Source organism: Vulpes lagopus, chromosome 8, assembly GCF_018345385.1.
Source record: "Vulpes lagopus strain Blue_001 chromosome 8, ASM1834538v1, whole genome shotgun sequence".
Lineage (NCBI taxonomy): Eukaryota > Metazoa > Chordata > Mammalia > Carnivora > Canidae > Vulpes > Vulpes lagopus.
The window spans coordinates 37958188-37982192 of NC_054831.1; the positions used below are offsets into that span (position 1 = coordinate 37958188).

The following is a 24005-nucleotide window of genomic DNA, read 5'->3' on the forward strand; positions in this document are numbered from 1 at the left end:
TTCTCCCTCTGCCTGTGTCTCTGCCTCTCTTTCTGTGTCTCTCATTAATAAATAAATAAAATCTTTAAAAAAATAATAAAGCTGAAAGAATTACAATTACTTTTTCAGGAGACATTAGCAGTCTGATACTACAAGTCTAAAATTCATCTTATGGTAGAAAACTTTCTACCCCTACAAAGCCCTTTAATCCCAAAAAAGAGAAATGGCTGAGGGTGAACAGAAGAGGTTATATAGCTCATAACAGACCAGTGTCAAAGCTAAGGTCAAATCTAAAATTCTGTTATTTTCTAAAATACGTCCATTGTAGTTCCCAATGGCTCAGGCTCTATGGTCTTTATATAATGAGGGTAAAATCTTTAGGATAACTCTGGACAGAGCAGAGGCTCTCAAACACTACACTTGGGCTTCTCTATTTCTACCTAACCTCATCATTTAAGTCAAGACACTAAAGTAACAAACATTTGCCTTGCCAGATTCTACTCCATGTCAAATGCAATTCATTCACGAAAATTAATTGTTTTGGGGGGGAAATGCCACAAAGAATAACAAAAACTGTCATTAAAGTTTACTTAGTTTTGATTTCAGTCTTAACTCTTTTTGACTGTATTTCACTTACTGATTATCAAGTTTAAAGTAAAACAATCTGTATCAATTTTGCCAGATAAGACCATATACCTCCAAAATAAAAATATATCTTTATTAAAAATATCAGTGATATAACAAAGTAAGAACTTCCAAAAATTTTCTCTTCTATAAAACAGTGAGATAACTGACAAAAACTATGAGAATCAACTTTCTTAGAACTTGGAAAATTAATTAAATACTTAACTCAGGGAGATTTTACTCAAGAAAAAAAAAAAGCCAAATATTGGTTTTTAAAAAGTTCCACCTCTTCCTTTTGGCTGCTTTAAATATAATAGTCCACATTCCTGGTAATGAGGGAGCATAAAACAGCAAGACTTCTTTCAAAGTATGTTCCCATAAAGTCATTATTTTACCTATATGATGGATCTCTGAAAGGTTCCCCTTGAAGGGCTTGTTTTTATTTGACCTGACCCAGAGTTTACCCAGTGCTAAAATCCTGGGTAAACAGTGGCGGGGATGGGGAAAACATTTGTTGAGAACATCATGAAAGTGTTTTAATATTGCAGTGTCTGAGGTGATATATAACAGGGGAAACAATAGACTAATCAAAGGGCCTATAAGAAAAATTTGTACTGAGAAGCAACACAAATAAGTCCTGGGTGGGGTGCCTGGGTGGCTTAGTCGGTTAGGTATCCAAATCTTGATCTCAGCTCAGGTCTTCATCTCAAGGTCATGAATTCAAGCCTGCTTTGGGCTCCACACTGGGCAGGGATCCCTTAAAAAATTTTTTTTAAATAAATCCTAGGTAAGAGGAAGAATCTGATTGCCAGAGATGCCACATTATATTACTTAAAATGTCCCACTTTCAATAAAAAACCATGAGAAGTAAGTATGATCCATACACAGATTAAAAAGCAATCAATAGAAAGCGTCCCTGAGCAAAACCAGACATTGAACTTACTACACAAAAATGTAAATCAGACATGCTAAATATGTTCAAATAGCTAAAAGAAATTATGTTGAAAGAAATAACATATTAGAATATGTCCCATCAAATAAAGATTATCAAGAAAGAAATAAAAATGATAAAAATGAGACCAAATAAAAATTCTAAGTTGAAAAGTACAATAAGTGAAGTGAAAAATTCATTGCTTAGATTTGAAGACTCAAACCTGAAGATAGATCAATTGAGATAACTCAGTCTAAGAAACAAAAATTTTAAAGAATAAAGAAAAATAAACAAAGCCTCAGAAACATGTGGAATACAAACAAACATACCAACAAATGCATAATGGGAGTCCCAAAAGGAGAAAACTGAGAAAGGGGCAGAAAAAAATATTAAAGAAATGCTGTCCCAAAAGCTCTGAAAGTTGATGAAGAGCATTAATCTATACATCCAAGAAGCTCAACAAAATAAGCCTTCAAGTAAAATATTCTCAAAGAAACCACACCTAGACAAATAATAATCAAAGTGTTAAAAGTTAAAGCCAAAGAGAAAATCTTGAAAGTAACAAGGGGAAAGCTACTCACCACTTTCAAGAGATGCCAAATAAGACTATAAATCATTTCTCAGCAGAAACTTTGGAGGATTGGGGCACCTGGGTGGCACAGTCGGTTAAGCATCCAACTCTTGGCTTTGGCTAAAATCATGAACTCAGGGTCATAAGATCTAGCCTTTCATTGGGTTTTGCACTCAGCATGGAGTCTGCTTGAGATTCTTTCTCCCTCTCCCTGCTCCTCCCCCTCTCTCTGTCTCTCTTTCATATTAATGAATCTGAAAGAAAGAAAGAAAGAAGAAAGAAAGAAAGAAAGAAAGAAAGAAACAAACAAACAAACAAACAAACCTTGGAGGATAGAAGGCACTAGGATGACATATTCAAAGCAGTGAAAAAAAATACACATTCTTTGAATATTCTCCAAGATTGATCACATGCTAGACCATACAACAAGCCTCAATAAATTTAAAGGATTGAAATCATACAAAGTACATTCTTAGATCACAATAGGATGAAGTTGGAAATTAATAGGGAAATAAATTTGGGGAATTCCCAAATAAGTGGAATTTAAAGAACACACTACTAAATAACCAATGGGTCAAAGAGAGATCAAAAAGGAAGTTAAAAAATACTTTGAAGTGAATGAGAGTTAAATTTATACCTGTAAATGACTACATTTTAAAAAATTAAAAAGAAAAATCTCAAATTAATAACCTTAACTTGACACCTTAAAAAAAAAACTAAAAAAAAGAAGATATTTTAGATACATTTATAAATGAAAACATAAAGCTTGCAAAATACAAGGGGGGGATGTATATAGATGTATTTGTCTATAAACATAAAAGATCCCTGGAAGTATACACAGGAACATAATAGCATTGCATATCTGATGGCAGGGAAACAGAAGGGAGGGAGACATCCCTGGATGTCTTTTCCTAACTTTTAAAACTTGAAACACATGTGTGAATTAGCTATTCTAAAAAATTAAAACATTTAAAAGCCCCTTGAAACTCCTCTTTCAAATTTGAAATACTCTAATGTACTCAGTCTAGCAATCATATAACCATGATTTTGTTCAAGCCCTGACTGGCTTAGAACATTGTATTGGTGTTTCTCCTTTCAAAGCATATTTTCACTCTTCTTATTATCTTTCTATTTTTACAATTCCCACATGGAAAACATAAAACAAACTATTCTTTTTTCTGAGAGAAGTGAGAACCAAGAATACAAATAGAAAATATCTGTTCCAAATGATAAAGCTTTTCCATTAGACCAATAGCCCTTATTTAAAAAATTTTTTGTCGCTAAATTTGATCATGAGATATGCATATCTAGGGCCAATAAAGTGGTACCTGCTTTTAAAATATTTTTTATAGAGAAGACAAATGTTTCAAAGAAAGTGAATTTTAGCAAATTTTTATATGTATCTCTTACAGATTTGAAAGATAGCAAAAATTAAATTTTATTTTTTGTGTGAAATATATCATACATCCAAAAGTTTATAGAATGTTTATAGTGTGAGAACAACAAAATACTGTTGTATTGCTATATATATTGCCAGATAAGAAATTGACCAGAAAGGCCTCCCAATTGCTTTTCCTCTCTTCCTCCTAGAGATAGCTACTATATTAATATTTGTGATAATTATTTCCTTTTCTTTATAATTTCATTACTACATTTGTGTGTATCATTAAGCAATATATTGGTTACTTATTATCTATAACAATTTGGGGGGTTATGTACACAATAATATCATCTACAAATAATGAGAATCTTGTTCTTTTATTCTACTCCATATATACCAGTTTTTTCCTTTGATTGGGTTAAAATAGTTTCCTTTTATTGGTAGTTTTCTAGGAGTTTTTATCACAAATGAATGTTGCATATTTTTAAATGCTCCTATTGATATAATCATGTTTTTTACCTTTTAATCTACTAAAATGAAAATGCATTAAAGTGCGTTCTTTGGTTTCCTAATAATGAAACTGCTGTGGTCACTCTTCAGAAGTAGGATCAAGCCCTACCCAAGATTTGGTTTGAGTGTCAAAACTGATAATGCCACAAACACACCAAAATGGTGGGAAGGTTATTATTTATAAGGTGCCAAAGGAGGGTGCACACAGGCTTTCCTGTTAGGCAGCCCAGAAGTGCACGAAGGGGAAGAGGAAGAGAGGCTTAAAAGTTGTCAGCAAACATCCAAAAATGGAATCAGACTCCTTATTATAAAAATAAATTGCATTCCTGTGATGAACCCCATCTGACCATTACATATTACCGTCTTTAATATTGTCAAGTTTTAGTATTTTTATATTATAATTAACAACAAAACACACCTGTAAATTTACTTTATCATCCCATCTTTGTTCATTTTTTGTATGAAGGTTATATGTATCAGCCTCAGAAAATTAACTAGAGAGTATTCTTTCTTTCTATCTCTTTGAACAGTTTATTGGAAGATTGGTATTTCCTCTACATTGATCATGTGACAGAATTTTACAATTACAGTGTCTGGTCCTGATAGTCTCTTTGTGGGTTTTTTTTTTTTTACTACTTTCATAGTATTTTTAATGATTACATGACCATTCAGGTTCTATATCCTTTCTAAAACAACTTTTGGTAAGTTATATTTTTCTATGGATTTATGCATTTTATTTAAATGCTAAAACATGATTATAAACTTTCATTAGATCTTCTCTTTAATCTCTGATGCATTTCTAATTATATCAACTTCTCAATTTTTTATATTGTGTACTTGTGCCCTTTTTTCTTCCCTGATTAATCTTACCAGAATTTTATTAGTCTTTTTCTAAGAAATAACAGTAAGCTCTTTTGTCCAATAGGTTAAAGCACTGGTGGCAAGAACAAATTACATCTGGTAGGAATAAGAGTTAGCTTTGGTATTTCTGCTTTTCCAGAAGCTTTGATAATGGCTGTGGAACAAATCTCTCTTCCCAATAAATCTCTCCACGCTCCAAGATGATCTGTGTCTAGAAGGCGAGGAACATGTTTTTATCACTTTGAGATGATTATGACTTGATCTAGGGAAACATTTTACCCAACATATCAAATGCAGCTGTGTTCATGACTATAGCCACTCTTACCTAGAGATGCCCTAAACTATGTTCTCCTTAGAGGGAACACGAGGACAGAGCTGAGCTCTCCAAGGGGCCCAATATAGATACAGATGAGGAGGTGGTCAGACATGACCTAATGGGAAGGAAATACTGATTGTAGGGAGTCTCTGTATAAGTTTCCTCCAAAACAGCCAATGAATAGTTCTACATAAAGAACAGAGACTGTGTTTTTAAATTTGAGCCTCACACGAGCCCACTAAATGCTACTGAAAAATCACTTATTCTCGTGTGAGTCACTGTTTATAGAATAGAAACATCTCAGTATTAGCATGAGATTAAAATATGATAATAAGTGTAAATATTTTAAATTTTTCTGAATGTCTGTAAAAATTACAGAAAGGATGGAATTAATCTAAAAATTAGGATGGAAGAATATATGTCCAGGGAATTAAAGAAAAGATAATAAAAGGATAGAAAAGCAGTCAGCAAACTATGGCCCACAGGCTATAAAGAGGCTCTGACTCTTTTTATAAATAAAGTTTTATAGGAACACGGCCACACCTATTTGTTTACATATTGCCTATGGCTGCTTCTGATGCTACAACAGAGTTTGCATGGCCCTCAAAGCTGAAAATATTTACTATCAGTCCTTTCACAGTAAAAGGTTTTGCAACTTGACTTTGCAGTAAAACTTTGCTGGTCTATCATATAGAAAGAGATGGAGAAAGGGGTGAAAGGGAAGGCCTTTGGTTTTCTTAAAATTTCTAATTCAGAATAAGAATTCCTTAAATGGGGGTGCCTAGGTGGCTCAGTCTGTTAAGAATGTGGCTCTTGGGTTTGGCTCAGGTTTTGATCTCAGGGTCGTGAGATCAAGCCCTGTGTCAGGCTCCATGCTCAGCACAGAGTTTGCTTGAAATTCTCTCTCCCAGTCTGCCCCTTCCCCTCCAAAATAATAAGTAAATAAATCTAAAAAAAAAAAAAAAAGTTCCTTCAATGCCCACTATCATAACCAACCTGGAAGAAATCAGAACCATGTCTGCAGGAAGGAACTGTCCATTTGAGGCCTTCACAATATCGCCCACAATTACCTTTGAAACCATGAGAGAAATCACAGATGCATCAATTTTAAAAGCAAACACAGAGTCAAAATGTGTCAAATATTTTTAAGAAAAATGTATGATCTGAAAATTCTGGAACCATGCTAAGAAACTCTAGATATTTTAGAACAATTTTATTCTTTGAGGGATTCATTCCTCTAACACAGTTGTTCTTAACCAGGAGCTATTTGCCCTGCCCTTCCATCAGGGATGGAAGTATCTGGAAGTATCTGGAGACATTTTGAGTTGACACAACTTTGGGGGGTTTTAGGAGATGATGCTATTGGCATCAAGGGGATAGAGGCCAGGGATGCTGCTAAACATTCCACAATGCACAGGACAGCCCCCCACCTCAACAAATGATTTTCTGACCCAAAATGTAAATAATGCCAAAGTTGAGAAATTCAAGCAACTGTTTTTGCAGTGATGTGCAGTTCATACACTATCACACTGTAATTGCTTGCCTAATGGTGCAGTTTCTCTCTGCTGGTCTGGAGCTTCACGTAGAACAGAAAAAAATGCCCATCTCAATCAATCAATCAATATTTGTTTACTGAATGTATGAGTGAATTCTAACTTGTAAGAAAGAGAGATCTAAATACTAGGAACAATACATGAAGAAAGCAATATGAGTTTTCGATGCTTCCTTCCTGTGTGCTTTTCTTGAACAAACGCCTTAAGCATTTACACTGTGCTAAGTTATTGAGGACACAACTCTCAAAATTCACAGGCCCTTCCTGGGCAGCTAGAAAAGCTGAGGGAGGAGAGAGGATTGAAATTCTTTCCTAAACTAATTCTGGACCTATACTGAAAAAAATAATAATTTCTTTCTGAAGAGGAAAAGAACAAGGAGACTCTATTTTTCTTTTTATAGTATGATTATATAGATCATTTCTATCTTCATTAATTGAGCAAAGATTAATTAAATATTTCAAATCAAAGTGAGAAGAGAATCTTAAAAGCTGTGTCTATAAATGCTGAGAACACATGTAATAGTAGGGAAGAAAAAAGAATTGTTAATTAAACATTCACAACTTATATCAAGTTCACAGTGCAGTGAACAAGGCATTTGTAGCTTATATAAACAACTAACTTACAGCACAATCTAGCAATGGCTAAAATGAGACAAGCTGAGACTTTGTGATTAAAACTAGATTTCCCCCCAGAAACAATATTAAGGCAGAAGATTATGTACCCAGGGAACTGACAGTAGGCAGTCATCACCCTAAGGGAGGTCATGAACAGCACGTCTCTTACAAACTCTTATTTCTATTTTGCCCACAGGACCCCAAATCAGCATCCTTTTCCTTTTGTAAGCACCTGTGTAAAGTGCTCCATTTGGTTAGACAGGTGTAAAAGCAGTCAAGAAGGATAAGAATTCCTGGTCCTTGGCTCTAGTTGTTTGACGTGTTCTTTCACTGGAAGGCACTGGAGGTAAATTAAACTCAATCATATAATTACCTCTACTCAGAAAGAAGCCTGCCATCCCCCAACCTCCTGCAACCTCACTCCTTTCCCCTTGTCTCTCACCAACCCTCTCCCCTGAGACTCTGCCACCAGGGATGGAGTGGATCTCAGGGACTTCTTTCTCTTGGTCCAATGAGAGGAGCAAAATTGCAATCATGACTGACTCATCTGTTTTATCTCTCTCAGGGCAAGAAATACTGACAATACTTAGAAATGAAAACATTTTTATAATTAGTCCTCAAAGGAATTTTACACTGGTCAGCAATGAATTATTGAGGAAGACAAAGTATCTAGCCCCACTATGCCTTTAACTTCTATCATAGGGCAAATATTTATGAAAACATTCCCTGATGTAGTCTCCATATAATGATTGTCTTGTACCCTGATCAACAGTTTGTGAAGCATCATCCTTAAAAATTCCAGACAATGACACAGAGGTTAACACAGAGGCACATTAGAAAGCATGTAGTCTTCCAACCAAATAGACTTAAATTCAAAGCCCATTTTCAGTACTTTCAGGCTGTGTGACTTTAAGCAAAATACTTATTCTCTTTGATCCTCTACTTCCTTACTCATCTACAGAACAGGATAATATGACAGTTCTTAAAGGCATGTTTCATGGATAAAAATCTGTTTAAATATGATAGGTGTTTATTACTAAGTGAAAACTTATAATACATTCTTACCTCTTTCCACATAATGATTTTCCACACATTCTCTCTTAACACTGGAAAACATATAGCTACGTATTAACTGTAACAATTGCATTAGGTAAAGTCCAAAATCATAAAAGATACTTTTCCCAAAAAAAACCCAAAAGTGTTTCTTTATAAAGTACTGTCTTTATTAATTTAACCTTGATATAAACTGGAAAAATATGGAAACTCTGTTCACATGCACTGCACCAAAATAGAGTGATATGCATAATACAATGCAACCTAAACTAACTTAATGATAGAGAAATGACCCATAGGTAAAGCTACATTAAATTACTTCTTTTTAAAAAAATATTTTATTTATTGTTTGACAGACTGAGAGAGAGCGAGAGAGAGAGAGAGAGCACAAGGAGGCACAGTGGCAAGTAGTAGGAGAAACATACTTCCCACTGAGCAGGTCGCCCAAAGCAGACTCAATCCCAGGACTCTGGAATCAAGACCTGAGCCAAAGGTAGATGCTTAATCAACTGAGCTACCCAAGTGACCCTACATTAAGTTACTTCTGATTCTAAAGAGAAAACCATTTGCTATTACATGCTAAAATACTGGCTGATAGCCTGAAAAGCAACATTATACATTTCTAATCAATTACAAAGAATAGCACATTTCAAAGCTAGGATTGAGAGAGACTATGTAACACCCAGATTGTTTTTATCAATATAAGAATTGCTCATATCCCAAATATTCCAGCTTCCCATCTTTTTTCTTTTCTTTTATTCTAATTAGCAAAACTGACAATTTTCACATATAAGAAACAGTTTCCTTATGGTTGTTGTTCTTTGTTCCTGTATTTCTTTAAATAATAAAACATTATGAAACAAAGTACATGTATCTATTTGGTCAATTTGGGTATTTTTTTTAATAGTAAAGAGGGATAAAAACTTAATCTAGTATCTTACCTATTATATCCTTTGTGTTAACTAATTTGTCTGCTATATGTCGTTTCTGTTATAGAAAAAAAAATCCATTATGTCAAAAGTTCAAAATGAGTAATTCACATCATAATACAAGTCATAGGTTTAAAGAATAGAGGCAGCAAACCTACTTGTAAAGGGTGGAGTTTTTGTTTTGTTTTGTTTTGTTTTGTTTACTATAATTGATTACAATTTTGTTTTGCCCTTATCTGACTTTTACATTGAAATGTGATCTAAGGGAGGGAGTATAGCAAAGTGGTTAAGTGTGTGGCCTATGGCAACAGCTTCCTTGGTTGACATTCCAGCTCTGCCTCTTACGAATACAGCCGTGTCAGGTCACTAACCTGTCTGAGCCTCAGTTTAAATGGATACACACACACACACACACACACACACACACACACACAAAACATACACACATATAAATACAGACAATACAGGGTCTCCTACATAGTGAAGCGCTACTTGAAATGCCAGTATATTATATGCTGCTTTAAACACTAATTAGCAATCTTGAATTTTGCCCCAATTCAGCCCAGGGCTTTTGATTAAGTTTGAAAATTTTCTTTCATATTATAAACCAATCAAAAGACCAGCAACCAAAGAGATTTTACTGATGATCTATCTTTATAAGATAGGAATGAGGCAGAAACATAGGAACAACAATAGCCAGCAATTTTGGAAAATGAGCATTAGGATTGTGAGTGAGGAGGAAGGGGACTCAGAGTGACCTCGGCTGTACCTGGGAGGGTCAGAACAAACAGAAAACAGTATTATATATCCCTCTTCTTTTCCTTCACTGCTAAAATCTGTAGGCTCATGTGACACTGTATCTGTGATAAGGTTAAAGAAGAAATGAAGTCACTGCACAATTTCTGAACTTTCTAGCCAGTTAGGACTTTCTAATTGCATTATATCCTCCAAGATACATCTTATGATCACTATTAGGTGCCACTGATTTCTCAAACATACACACACACACACACACACACACACACACACACACAATTTAAAATCTGAAACCTTAAAACCTTAATGTGCTTGCATTAAGTTGATGTGAAAAGCAACTACAGATTTAAAGAATTATACCAGCTCCAACTAGAAGCTTGAAAGAAAAACAACAACAACAACATACCCCTTCTACTCATGACAGTAGTTTTGAGAACATTTCACTAACAGTAAACTTACATAATCTTCTACAATCTCTTTGATGCCTGAAATTGTAAGAATAATCATCAAAGGCAAGAGAGTTGTATATTTTCCTGTTGGAGACACATCTGGAATTTGCTGCAAAAACAGAGTTACACTGTGAATCTTATGATAAATATTTCTTACATTTTGCTAACACTAAAAGTCAGGCAGCTAGTGACATACTCAGGACATAAGAACAACACACGGTGTTAAATGAGACTCTTAGCACATCAAATCCACCCTTAAGCATGATACTAAACATCACATTATGGAAAAGTCACCAGTGTGACTGCTTAACACTTCAGTCCTTATGTCATCTCTCCAATAGAATACTTTTATTACATTTCGAAGAGACTAGTTCAGAACTTAAGTGTCTAAAATAGCATCCTTTCAAAAGAGTTAAATCCAGAAGGTCAGTTAACTGAATCTTACTTCTTTTTTGAGGCAGAAGAGAAATTTTTTGGAGGCACATGAGAACAACATTTGTTGTAGTAACAAATTACCTGTGGAGACTGCTTGCTATAGGTCTACCTGCCACTCTTTAAAATATGAGAAATACAGTGGGGTGCCTGGGTAGCTCAGTCCGTTAAGTGTCCAACTCTTGATTTTTTCTCAGGTCATGATCTTGGGGTTGTGAGATCAAGCCCTGTGTGGGAGCCTGCCTAAGATTCTCTCTCTCTCCCTCTGCCCCTTCCAACTCCTCCCCACCCTGCTCACACTCAATAATTAATTAATGAATTAATTAATTAATTATGAGAAATAAAGTGATAAACAGGCTGTGGCAGTTTCCTGATGGATGGAAGGGTAGGTGAGGTCCTAGATTGGACCCTTTAAGTTTTCCAGATTTAGACCAGTTTTTAGGCTTGTATTTCCAGGCATGGGCCTGTGTGTACTCTCTATGCTGCCTTATTTCCTGCTGGCTTATTTCTTTGTGGAGCAAAATAGTGTCTATTGTGAAGTTCTTGATAATTCTCGCAACTACTTTAAAAGCAATCTGAGAACCAGAGGAAGAAGAGGAGAAATTTTAAGATCATTTAGGCTATCAATTAAATCTGTCTTTCAAATAACTTCTATCTGTCCCTCTTCTCTATCTCTCTGCAATGCACCTCCAAGCCAGTCTTGCTGCTTACAGGCCTCTCTCTGTCTTTCCCTCAGTTAAGCCTAGCCAGAGCTGGTCACTTCACTTTCGCTCCTGTCATTACCTTCTCACTGTCCCTAGATTACAGTCTGAGCTTCTGAATGTAACATGCTAAGTTTCGTATAACCTGATCTCAGATGACATCTTCAGCTTCTTTTCTACTTTATGCTCCAAACAAATTTTTTTCCTGCTTCCAGAACATTTCAGACACTAGAAAAAAATTTAATACTTTAAATTTTCACAATTCAAAATCTATAAAACCTTCTCAGAGAAATTTTTACCTCTTTCCTTTCCCCCCCTTGGTCCCTGGCAACCAGCGTTTCCCATTTCTGTGCCTATATTCACAATCTCCTGAGCTCAAAAGACCTTCTCTTCTTCCACTGCCCCTCTGCTTACTGTTAAACTCCTTCTCCTCTATTCTTTGGCTCAAATGTCATCTTCATTTTCAGCAGCTTTTCCTGAACCATTCACCCTCAAGCCCAAAGTAGTCTCTGTTTCTCTAGCATTTTATAGATATGTCTTAAAGTACTTGTATGTTAAGACTACCAGCTCTCCAAAGGTAGGAACTATGTCTGATAATTCATCCTTGAATTCTTAATTCCATGCACGGACTTTGGTACATACTATGGGACCTCTGTAAATGTTTACTAATGCCATCTTCTGTTTAAGTTCAATTCAACCGATATATTAAATTCTTATCTCAAAAGTTGGCCATTTGAAGGCATTTTTTCTATTCTCTAGGAACTTAGAGTTTGCCAGGAAAAATAAAGCCAATTATAATGTATAGAATAGATCACTGCTACAGATGAGAAAGATGGGGGAAATCAACATGGAGTATGGCATTTGGTGAAGTTGAGAGGAGGGTGATTTTGAGTTGTGCTTTTAAGAAAATGTGTAGAGTATAGCCTGATGAGTGCCTTCTGGGTTAGGTAATAGAATGAACCAAGGTCTAGAGATAGGAAGAAAACTAGGGAATTGTGAGAGGACTTGCCTCTTGGATTGCATTGGATTGTAGGGTTCATGATGAAAATAAGGTTGAATAAACAGGAAAAAAATAAATTATAGAAAGCCTTGAATTTAACTGTTTTGAAAAGATGTTATTCCTAAAAGAAAACATAGAGGGAAAGCTTCTAGACATTGGTCTTGGCAATGATTTCCTGGATATGAGGCCAAAAGCACAGGCAACAAAAGCAAAAATAGACAAGTGGGACTACATCAAACTGAAAAGCTTCTGCCCAGCAAGAGGAACCATCAACAAAATGAAAAGGCAACCTACATAATAGGAGAAAATATATGAAAATCCTCCATGTGATAAGGATTTTTAAGGTACTCCAACCCAACAGGAAAAAAATAATAATAATCCAATCAAAATGGGCAAAGGACCTGAATAGAATTTCTCCAAAGACAACATGTAAATGGCCAAGAGGTACATTTTGAAATGTATGTAAAGGTGCTCAGTATCACACATCAAGCAAATGAAATTCAAGACCACATTGAGATATCACCTCATACATGCATGTCAGGATGGCTACTAGCAAAACACGAAAAATTAATGAGTGCTGGTAAGGATGTGAAAAGATTGGAACCCTTGTACACTTCTGGTGGGAATAGAAAATGGTGCTGAAATTACAGAAAATAATATGAAGCTTTTTCAAAAACTTAAAAATAGAACTACCATATGGTTCAGCAATCCTACTTCTGGGTATTTATCCAAAAGAGTTGAAATCAGGATCTTGGAGAGATAGCAGCACTCCCATGTTCATAGCAGCATTTTTCACCATAGCCAAGATATGTGAACAATCTGTCAATGGATGGACTGGATAAAGAAAATGTGGCATACATATAATGGAATATTATTCAGACTTTAAAAAGATGGAAGTCGGGATCCCTGGGTGGCGCAGCGGTTTAGCGCCTGCCTTTGGCCCAGGGCGCGATCCTGGAGACCCGGGATCGAATCCCACGTCAGGCTCCCGGTGCATGGAGCCTGCTTCTCCCTCTGCCTGTGTCTCTGCCTCTCTCTCTCTCTCTCTCTCTGTGACTATCATAAATAAATGAAAATTAAAAAAAAAAAAAAGATGGAAGTCTTGCCACACATAACAACATGGAACCTTGAGGACATTATGCTAAGTGAAATAAGCTAGCCACAGACTGATAAATCTGCATAAGTCCACTTCTATGACACATCTAATATAGATTCATGGAATCAGAGAGTAAAATGGTGATGTCAGGGGATGGAGAGAGGGAGAGATGAGGAGTTGTTATTCAACGAGCATAAAGTTTCAGTTATACATGATTAATAAATCCTAGATATCTGCTGTACAACAGATGTCCATGGTTAACATTGCTGTATTGTACAGTTAAAATTGTTAAGGAGGTAGATCTCACATTAACTATTCTTACTGAAATACAAAAAAAAGATAGAAAACAAAATTAGTTATTTTCAACTGGCATTTGGACTTTCTTCAAACTATTCCTTTAAAAATATTAAAATTATCCTATCATGGAGGTGGCATAAATTATAAAAGTCAGTCCAATAATAATTCATTAGTGATCTAAATCAGGAAGAACTGTGGACCAGTTCATATATTGGGCATCAACATGTTTTTCAGGCCAAAAATGGGAGTTTGGATGTCTTACTGAATAACTTAATAATTGTAAGAAGAGAGTTCTCTTCTTACAGTGTTTGAATTTATTCTCTATATCAAATTCTTATTTCAGCTAAGTGAGCTTTTTATATTTTCTTTTTTAGAAAGCTTATTCTAGTAATGTGTTCAGAAATATTACCTGTAATATAGTAATGAACAGGAAGAAAGCATTAGCAGCTTTGCTAAACTGCAGATATAAATATCGAGGGAGGAATGACCACATGTTGTACTTGGCTGTGCTGTAGATAAAAAGAAAAATACCACTGTCAATTAATACTGTGAACTCTAAAAACATCAAAGAAAAACCCAGAAGTGGATAAAATATTGTTGTAAAACACTGACTCTTTTCTAAAGATTTTTTTCATTTTTAAAAACATTCATTGTTATCTGAAAACAATGTTAGAATAAAGAAAGAATTTTCCCCATTTCAGAAACAGTAGATACAGTAGATAAGCAAGATGTATTCCACATTTTCTAATGGCCTATAATTCTTTTTTTTTTTAAGATTTTATTCACGAAAGACCGAGAGAGAGAGAGAGAGAGAGAGAGGCAGAGACATAGGCAGAGGGAGAAGCAGGCTCCTCACAAGGAGCCCAATGAGGGACTCAATCTGGGATCCCGGGATCACACCCTGAGCCGAAGGCAGATGCTCAACCACTGAGCCACCCAGGTGTCCTGAGTGGCCTATAATTCTTGTAACAAAACTTCTAAGTAACATTTCTCTTATAGTTCAAGGATGGTAAGAGCCACCAATTTTTCTCCCTTCTCTCCCTCATGGGCTCTTTATCACTAAAAGTTATCTTAAATGCCTAAGCCATGTCATGGACAAAGAAAATCATCACCAGTGTGTTTCGTGTTTTCTAATTAATCTACTATATTTTTAAATCAGAAAGACCAGGAGTTTTGGGAAGCCAGCAGAATAGGAGGATCCTGAGTTCAACTTATCCCACAAACACACTGAGATAACAGCTCCATCCCAGAGAAGCCACACCAAAAAGGGCAGGAAGGGCAGAGTTGTAATTGGAAACCAAATTCCCTGCACAAGTAGCCACAAACAGGAGAGACAGCATAAGCCCCAAGAAGTGAGGGAGTCTGACCCTACACAGGGCACCCCCAGACCTGGGGACCCACACTGATGAGTCCCGAAAAATCTGGCTTTGAAAACCAGGAGGACTTCAATCCAAGGGCTGTAAAACTCAGCAGACATAACTGTGGGAGAGCCAGAGAGTGAGAAAAAACTGAGTCCCTGCCCTTAAAGAGCCAGTATACTAAAAAACTCAGTCCAAGACCTAACACAGAAGCATCAGTTTCAAAAGCACAGGGAGTATACAGGAAGGATATTTATTTACTAATGTTAGAAGGTATGCTGCAGGAACAGGAATCTGCATGAGAGTTTTCTGGGAATAAGAGTGCTGGAGGAGGCCATTTCTCTTTCTAGCCTAGGTAGCCAGATGTTTGTGGGAGCCAGAAATACTGTTCGTCTACCTTACTAGCATTTGGTGCCCCAACCCAGCATTCCCCTGTGAACCCACCCTATCCAGCCAGCCTGATTCCTCAGCAGGCATCCCACCAAAACAACTCCTGCCCCACCACACTCTGCAAGCAACTCCCACAGGGAACAGCAACACTTCAAAGTGACTCCTACCCTGGAGAGAGGGAGAGATAACCCCACATACTAACATACCCACAGTTTCTGCAGTCGGGCCTCTTAGCTGGTTACACAGAAAGATGTACTATACATCTGCAGCTGTGGCAAAGAGGCTATTTGCAGACAGCTAGGCTGACTTCTGGTCCCGCTCACCAACAAGCCCACAGTAGCCACAGATAGGCCTCTCCACAGTGCAGGGAGCAAATCCTATCTAGTACACAAACAGAAGGAAAAGTGGGTCATTGCAGCTGGCTGAATTAAGGGTAATTGAGGCCCAACCATAAGAGGAGGGTGCAAGCAGCCCAGTCAGGAGACACTCCTGGAGGATATGGCTCTGGTGACCAAGGGAGATTGCACTACAGGGCAACTCTTCTACAGGAGGCCATTATATTTAAGTCTAGGAGACATAAGTAGCCTACCTAGTACACAAAATTAGACACAGAGAGCTAGACAAAATGGAGACAGAAGAATATGTCACAAATGAAAGAACAAGATGAAATCACAGGAAAAAAAAAACAAAATGAAACAAAAATAATATGCCCAATAAAAAAAAAATTCAGGGATGCCTGGGTGGCTCAGTGGTTAAGTGTCTGCCTTTGGCTCAGGGAGTGATCCCGCGGTGCTGGGATCAAGTCCAACATCAGGCTCCCCGTGGGGAGCCCATTTCTCTCCCTACCTCTCTCTGTATGTCTCTCGTGAATAAATAAATAAATTTAAAAATTTTTTCAAAATAATTGTCATAAAGATACTCATGGAACTTGAGGAAAGAGTGGATGAACTCAATGAGAACTTCAACAAAGAGACAAAAAATCTGAAAAAAACAGTGAGATATGAAGAATTCAATAACAGAAATAAATACACTAGAGGAAACAACAAGCAGATTAGAGGATGCAGAAGAAGAGATTAGCAATCTCAAATACAGGGTAATAGAAAGCAACCAATCTGAACAGCAAAAAGAAAACCCAATAATGAAAAATGAGAATAGGTTAAGGGAACTCGTGACATCATCAAGTATAATAACATTCACATTATAGAGATCCTAGAAGAAGAAAAAGAGAAGAGGGCAAAAAATTTATTTGAAGAAATAATAGCTGAAAATGTCTCTAATCTGGGGAAAGAAATAGACATCAAGATACAGGAAGCAGATATAGTCCCTAACAAGACGAACCCAATGATATCAACACCAAGACATATAAAATAAAATGACAAAGAGTAATGATAAGATAGAATTTTTTTTTTAAGATAGAATTTTTTAAAAAGCAAGAGACAAGCAGAGAGTTCATACAAGGAAAACTCCCATAAAGCTATTAGGTGATTTTTCAACAGAAACTATAGACCAAAAGGAAATATGATATATTCAGAATACAAAACCCTGGGTGGCTCAGCAGTTTAGCACCTGCCTTCTTCGGCCCAGGGCGTGATCCTGGAGTCCCACATCAGCCTCCCTTCATGGAGCCTGCTTCTTCCTCTGCCTGTGTCTCTGCCTCTCTCTCTCTCTCTCTCTCATGAATAAATAAATCTTTTAAATATATATATATATAAAATATATATAATAAATATATATAAATATATATAATTTATATATTATATTTAAATATATATTTATTAAATATATTATTTATATTAATATGTTAATATATAATTAATAATAATTAATTATTTATATTAATATATTAATATATAATTAATAATATATAATTTATACTATATAAAATATATAATAAATATATAAAATATATATTTATATATATTTAAATATATAATATATTATATTTAAATATATATTTATTAAATATATTATTTATATTAATATATTAATATATAATTAATAATAATTAATTATTTATATTAATATATGATTAATATATTATATATTTATTAAATATATATTATATTTAAATATATATTTATATATATTTTATATATATATATATATATATATATATATAAAAGAAAGCCTACAATTAAGAATATTCTATCCAGCAAGATTACCATTCAGAATAGAAAAAGGGGTAAGGAGTTTCCCAGACAAAAGTTAAAGGAGTTCATCACCACTAAAGCAGTCCTATAGGAAATGTGTAAGGTATTCTTTAAATGGAAAGAAAAGGCCGTAATTGGAAGTATGAATATTATGAAAGGAAAAAATTTCACAGGAAAATACAACATATAGTAGAGGTAGTAGATTAATGACTTACAGTGAGTATGAAGATTAAAAGACCAAAGTAGTGGGGTGCCTGGGTGGCTCAGTTGGTTAAGTGTCAGACTTAGGCTCAGATCATGAACTCAGGGTCCTGAGATCAAGCCCTGCATCAGGCTCCCCAGTCAGGGGGAGCCTGCTTCTCCTTCTCCCTCTTCTGCTCTGTCTCTGTCTCTCTCTCTGTCTCTCAAATAAAATCTTTATTAAAAAAAGACAAAAGTAGTAAGATTACCTACAAAAAAGTAGTCAAAATAAAAAGACATAAAATATGACATCATAGGCATAAAACATAGAGAGAAAAGTAAAAATGTGGTGCTTTTAGAATGTATTTGAACTTAAGCAACTATCAACAGAGAGCGCTACATACATAAGATGTCATATATAGGTTCCTGATGGTAACCATACAGCAAAAACCTATAATAGTTACACAAAAAATAAAGAGAAAGAAATGCAAACATAACACTAAAGGAAGCCATCAAACCACAAGGAAAGAGAGTAAGAAAAGAAAGGAACAGAGAAGTACAAAAACAATCAGAAACTGACAAAATGGCAGTAAGTAAATACCTATCAACAATTAAACGTAAATGGATTAAATGCTCAAATCAAAATACATAGGGTACTGAATAGATAAAAATAAAATAAGACTTATCTATAAGCTGCTTATAAGAGACTCATTTCAGATCTGAGAACATATACAGACTGAAAGTGAAGAGAAGAAAAAATATACCAAGCAAATGGAAACCAAAATAATAATAATAGTAATAATAATAATAATAATAATAATAATAAAAGCTTGGGTACCAATACTTATATAAAACTAAATAGACCTTAAAACAAAGACTGTAGCAAGACACAAAGAAGGTCACTACATAATAATAAAGGGATTAATTAATCCAACAAGAGGATATAACAATTGTAAATATCTATGCATCCAACATAGGAGCACCTAAACACAAAAAGCAAACATTAGCAGTAATAAAGGAAGAAACTGACAGTAATACAGTTAATAGTAGGGGACTTTAACACTCCACTTACATCAATGGTTGAATGATCTAGACAGAAAATCAGCAAGGAAACAGCAGCTGTGAATGGCAGCTGCTGGACCAGGTGGACCTAACAGATATAAACAAAATATTCCATCCAAAACAGCAAAATATACATTCTTTTCAAGTACACATAGAATATTCTCTGGAATAGATCATATGTTAGGCCACATAAACAAGTCTTGATAAAGTTAGAAGATTAAAATATCAAGCATCTTTTCTGACCAAAATGATAGGAAATTAGAAATCGATTACAAAAACAAAACAAACAAACAAAAAAACACCTGGAAAAAATACACACGTGGAGGCTAAATAAAGTGCACCTAAACAACCAATGAATCAATGAAAAAATCAAAACATACATGGAGACAAATGCAATTGAAAACACAATGATCCAAAAATCTTTGGAACAAAGTAAAACCTGTTCTAAGAAGGAAGTTTATAGTGGATATAGATCTACTTCACAAAATTAAAAAAAAAAAAAAAGAAATCCCAAATAAACAACCTTACACTTAACAGAACTAGAAAAAGAAGAATGAATAAAGCCCAAAGCTAGTAGAAGAGACAATAAAGATTAAAGTGAAAAATAGAGACTAAAACATTAGAAAAAGATAAATGAAACCAAGAACTGATTCTTTAAAAAGACAAAATTGATAAATGCTTACCAGAGTCATCAAGGAAAAAATGACTCAGATAAAATCAGAAATGAAGGAGGAGAAATAACCAACACCACAGAAATAAAAGGATTATAAGATAATATTATAAAAAATTATATGCCTGGATCCCTGGGCGGCTCAGCGGTTTGGCGCCTGCCTTTGGCCCAGGGCGCGGTCCTGGAGTCCCGGGATCAAGTCCCGCATCCGGCTCCCGGCATGGAGCCTGCTTCTCCCTCTGCCTGTGTCTTTGCGCCTCTCTCTCTCTCTCTCTCTCTCTAATAAATAAATAAATAAATAAATAAATAAATAAATAAATAAATAAATATTTTAAAAAATTATATGCCAAAAACTAGACAACCTAGAAGAAATGGATAAATTCCTAGAAACGTAGAACTTTCCAAAATTGAAGCAGGAAGAAATAGAAAATTTGAACACACAGATTGCTAGTATTAAAATTGAATTGGTAACCAAAAAACTCCAAAGAAACAAAAGTCCAGGGCCAGATAGCTTCACAGGTGAATTCTGCCAAACTTTTGAAAAAAGTTAATACATTGTCTTCTCAAACTATTCCAAGAAATAGAAAAAGGAAAACTTCCAAATTCATTCTACATGGCCAACATTACCCTAAAGCTAAAACCAGGCAAACATTGCTAAAAAAGGAAATGACAGACCAATATCCCTGATGAGAATAGATTCACAAATCCTCAACAAAGTATTACCAAACTGAATCCAACAATACATTAAAAGAATCATTCACTATGATCAAGTAAGATTTATTCTAGAGAAACAACTGTGGTTCAATATTTGCAAATCAGTATGATACATCACATTCATAAGTATAAGGATAAAAACCATATGATCATCCCAACAGATGCAGAAAAAGCAGTTGACAAAATATAATACCCATTCTTGATAAAAAAACGCTAAATAAAATAGGTTTAGAGGAAACATACCTCAGCATACTAAAGGTTTTATATGAAAAACCCACAGCTAACATATTCAACAGTGAAAAACTGACAGCTTTCCCTCTAAGATAAAGAACAAGAAAAGCTGTCCATTCTCATGAAGTTTATTCAAAATAGTACTGCAAGTCTTAGTCACAGCAATCAGACAAAAAAAGAAAAAGAAAAGGCATACAATTTGGTAAGGAAAAAGTAAAGCTGTCACTATTAGCAGATGACATACCATATATGAAAAACCTCTTAAAGCTCCACTCTTAAAGCCCATTACTAGAATTGAGAAATGAATTTAGTAAAGTCGCAGAATACACAATTAACATAAAGAAATCTGTTATTTCTACACACTAATAACAGAGTTACAGAAAGAGAAGTCAAGGAAAAAAATCCCAGTTACAACTGCACTGAAAATAATTAAATACCTGGGAATAAACTTAACCAAGGAGGTGAAAGAGCTTACTCTGAACACTATAAAACACTGATGAAAGAAACTGAAACAAATGGCATGATATTTCATGTTTATGGATTGGAAGAATCAATATTTTTTAAATGTCCCTACTACTCAAAGTAATTTACAGATTTAGTGCAATCCCTATCAAAATACCAATATTTTCCACAGAACTAGAACAAATAGTTTTTAGATTTGTATGAAACCACCGCAAAAGATCCCAAATAGCCAAAGCAATCTTGAGAAAGAAGAACAAAGCTAGACATGTCACGGTCCCAGATTTCAAGATTTACAATAAAGCTATAGTAATCAAAACAGTATGGTACTGGCACAAAAACAGATTAAAGAACATAACAGAGAGCCCAGAAATAAATTCACACTTAAATGGTCATTTAATCTATGACATAGGAGGCAAGAATACGCATGGGAAAAAGACAGTTCCTTTAGTAAATGGTACTGGGTAAACTGGACAGCTAAATGCAAAAGAATGGAACTGAGCCACTTTCTTACACCATACACAAAAATAAACTCAAAATTGATTAAAGATGTAAGCCTGAGACCTGAAACCATAAAACTCCTAAAAGAACACATAAGCAGTAATTTCTTTGGCACTGGATGTAGAAACATCCTTCTAGAAATGTCTTCTCTAGCAAGAGAAACAAAAGTAAAATTAAAGTATCAGGACTACACCAAAATAACAAGCTTTTGCACAGTGAGGGAAACCATAAACAAAACAAATAGGCACCCCCACTGAATGGGAGAAGATATTTGCAAATGCCATATCCAATAAGAAGTTAACATCCAGAATATATAAAGAACTTATTCAACTTAACACCTCCCCCAAATTAATCTGATTAAAAATAGGCAGAGGACCTAAATAGACACTTTTCCAAAGAAGACCTACAGATGGCCAACAGACACATGAAAAGTGTTCAACATCACTCATCATCAGGGAAATGCAAATTAAAGCCACAGTGAAATACCACTTTACACCTGTCAGAATAGCTAAAATAAAAAACACAAGAAATAACAAAAATGTGGAGAAAAAAGAACCCGGGTACCCAGTTGGTAGAAATGCAGATTGGTGCAGCCACTATGGAAAACAGCATGGAGGTTCCTTGAAAAATTAAAAATACAAATACCATATGATCTAGTAATTCACTACCGGATATTTACCCAAAGAAAGCAAAAACACAAATACACAAAGATATATGCACCCCTATATTTACTGCAGCATTATTTATAATAGTCAAGATATAGAAGCAAGCCAAGTGTCCATCCATAGTTGAATGGGTAAAGATGTGGTGTATACATACAACAGAATATTACACAGTCATAAAAAAGAATAAAATCTTGCCATTTGCAAAAGCATGGATAGACCTAGAGGGTATAATGCTAAGTAAAATAAGTCAGTCAAAGAAAGACAAATACTATATGATTGTAGTCATATAGGGATTTAAGAAACAAAGAAAAAAAGAGACAAACAGACTCAAATACAGAGAATGAACTGGTGGCTATCAGAGAGGCACGAGTGGGGGGACAGGTGAAATAGGTAAAGGGGATTAAGAGTTACAGTTATCTTGATGAGCACTGAAAAATGTATAGAACTGTTGAATCATCACATTTTAATTCTGAAATTAATATAACACAGTTTTATTTATACTTCAATTTAAAAAAAAGCCTAATGCTCAATTCTCCAAAATAGGATATTGGTGGGGAGCTCAGCAGATCTGTGAGGTTCCACTGGAAAGCACTTTCCCTCATAGGTAGGTATTACTAAACAAAGCTCTCAAATGGCAGAGGGCTGCATAATATTGCTATGAACAGGAACCAGTAAGAGGAGAAACCAACTCAGAGACAGAAACCTTGAAGGTGAGGTGAAAACACAGCCTATTCTTGGTAGTGAACTTGAGAATTCAGTTTCTCAAGGTTTGAGACAATTATTATAGCCTGAAACATCCACATCCACAAGTGTTTTTTGCAAGTGAGGACCACATCTTCTTCCTCCTTCCTCTCCTCCCAGCTACACACACTTCTCACCTGATCGAGTTTTTGCAGAAATTGTTCTTAAGGGGTTCATTGAGGTAAATGGTGCGGGCTTTGGACACTTCTGATCCTTGCAGAGACTTTTGCCAGCCCATGTTTTCCTCCACCTTCTGACAGCCCACAGAGAAATCAGCAGGTCCTGCAGCAAGAAGGCACAGGGATGTTACACAGAAATGCAAATGAAGCTAGGCTCCAGGGAAAGTAGGAAATGCACTGTGTGTTCTGGTTCAGCACTTTAGTCTCTGTGAGTCCCTTGGAGTCAGATTGCTTCCTAGCCCTAGGCCCTCATCTGCCAGATCCACTTCTCCAGAAATCACACACCCTAGGCCTCCACTGCCACCCTGCATTGGAGGGGCAGTTCCAGTTCCTTCATAGTTCCCACACCCCCACTCTCCCCAGCCCCAGAGGCTCTGGGTAGGCACAGACATTCTGCCCCAGGAGGAGACAGTGGACCAAACAGTGATACAGGTTCCAGCAGCTGGGTTCAGAAAGAAGAGAGAGGAGGGGAGAAAGTAGAGAGGGCTGGGGGAGGGGAGGGGCTGAGGAGAGTGTCTTGGCTGAAGAGCAATAGTTCCCTGACCAGAGAGCAGCCCCCTGGCCATGATGGCCTTAACATTCCCCTCACTTTGACTAAATTTTAAACAGAGGTCTTATCTATAGACCCTTAAATTCCCTACTTTTTTCTAAC

General features: G+C 35.6%; 1 protein-coding gene across 1 annotated transcript in view; it reads right to left on the bottom strand.

The window, feature by feature from the left end:
* Nucleotides 1-23745, bottom strand: part of LOC121497691 (phospholipid-transporting ATPase IB-like) — a 176956-nt gene extending 153211 nt beyond the window's left edge. Inside the window, exons 1-7 of the mRNA XM_041767439.1 lie at nucleotides 23586-23745; nucleotides 23312-23456; nucleotides 14463-14562; nucleotides 10538-10636; nucleotides 9335-9380; nucleotides 8406-8446; nucleotides 6170-6243 (exon numbers count right to left, since the gene is read on the bottom strand). Coding sequence (XP_041623373.1) covers nucleotides 6170-6243; nucleotides 8406-8446; nucleotides 9335-9380; nucleotides 10538-10636; nucleotides 14463-14562; nucleotides 23312-23456; nucleotides 23586-23745 — 665 coding nt within the window. The remainder of the gene's footprint in view (nucleotides 1-6169; nucleotides 6244-8405; nucleotides 8447-9334; nucleotides 9381-10537; nucleotides 10637-14462; nucleotides 14563-23311; nucleotides 23457-23585) is intronic.
* Nucleotides 23746-24005: the final 260 nt, after the last annotated feature.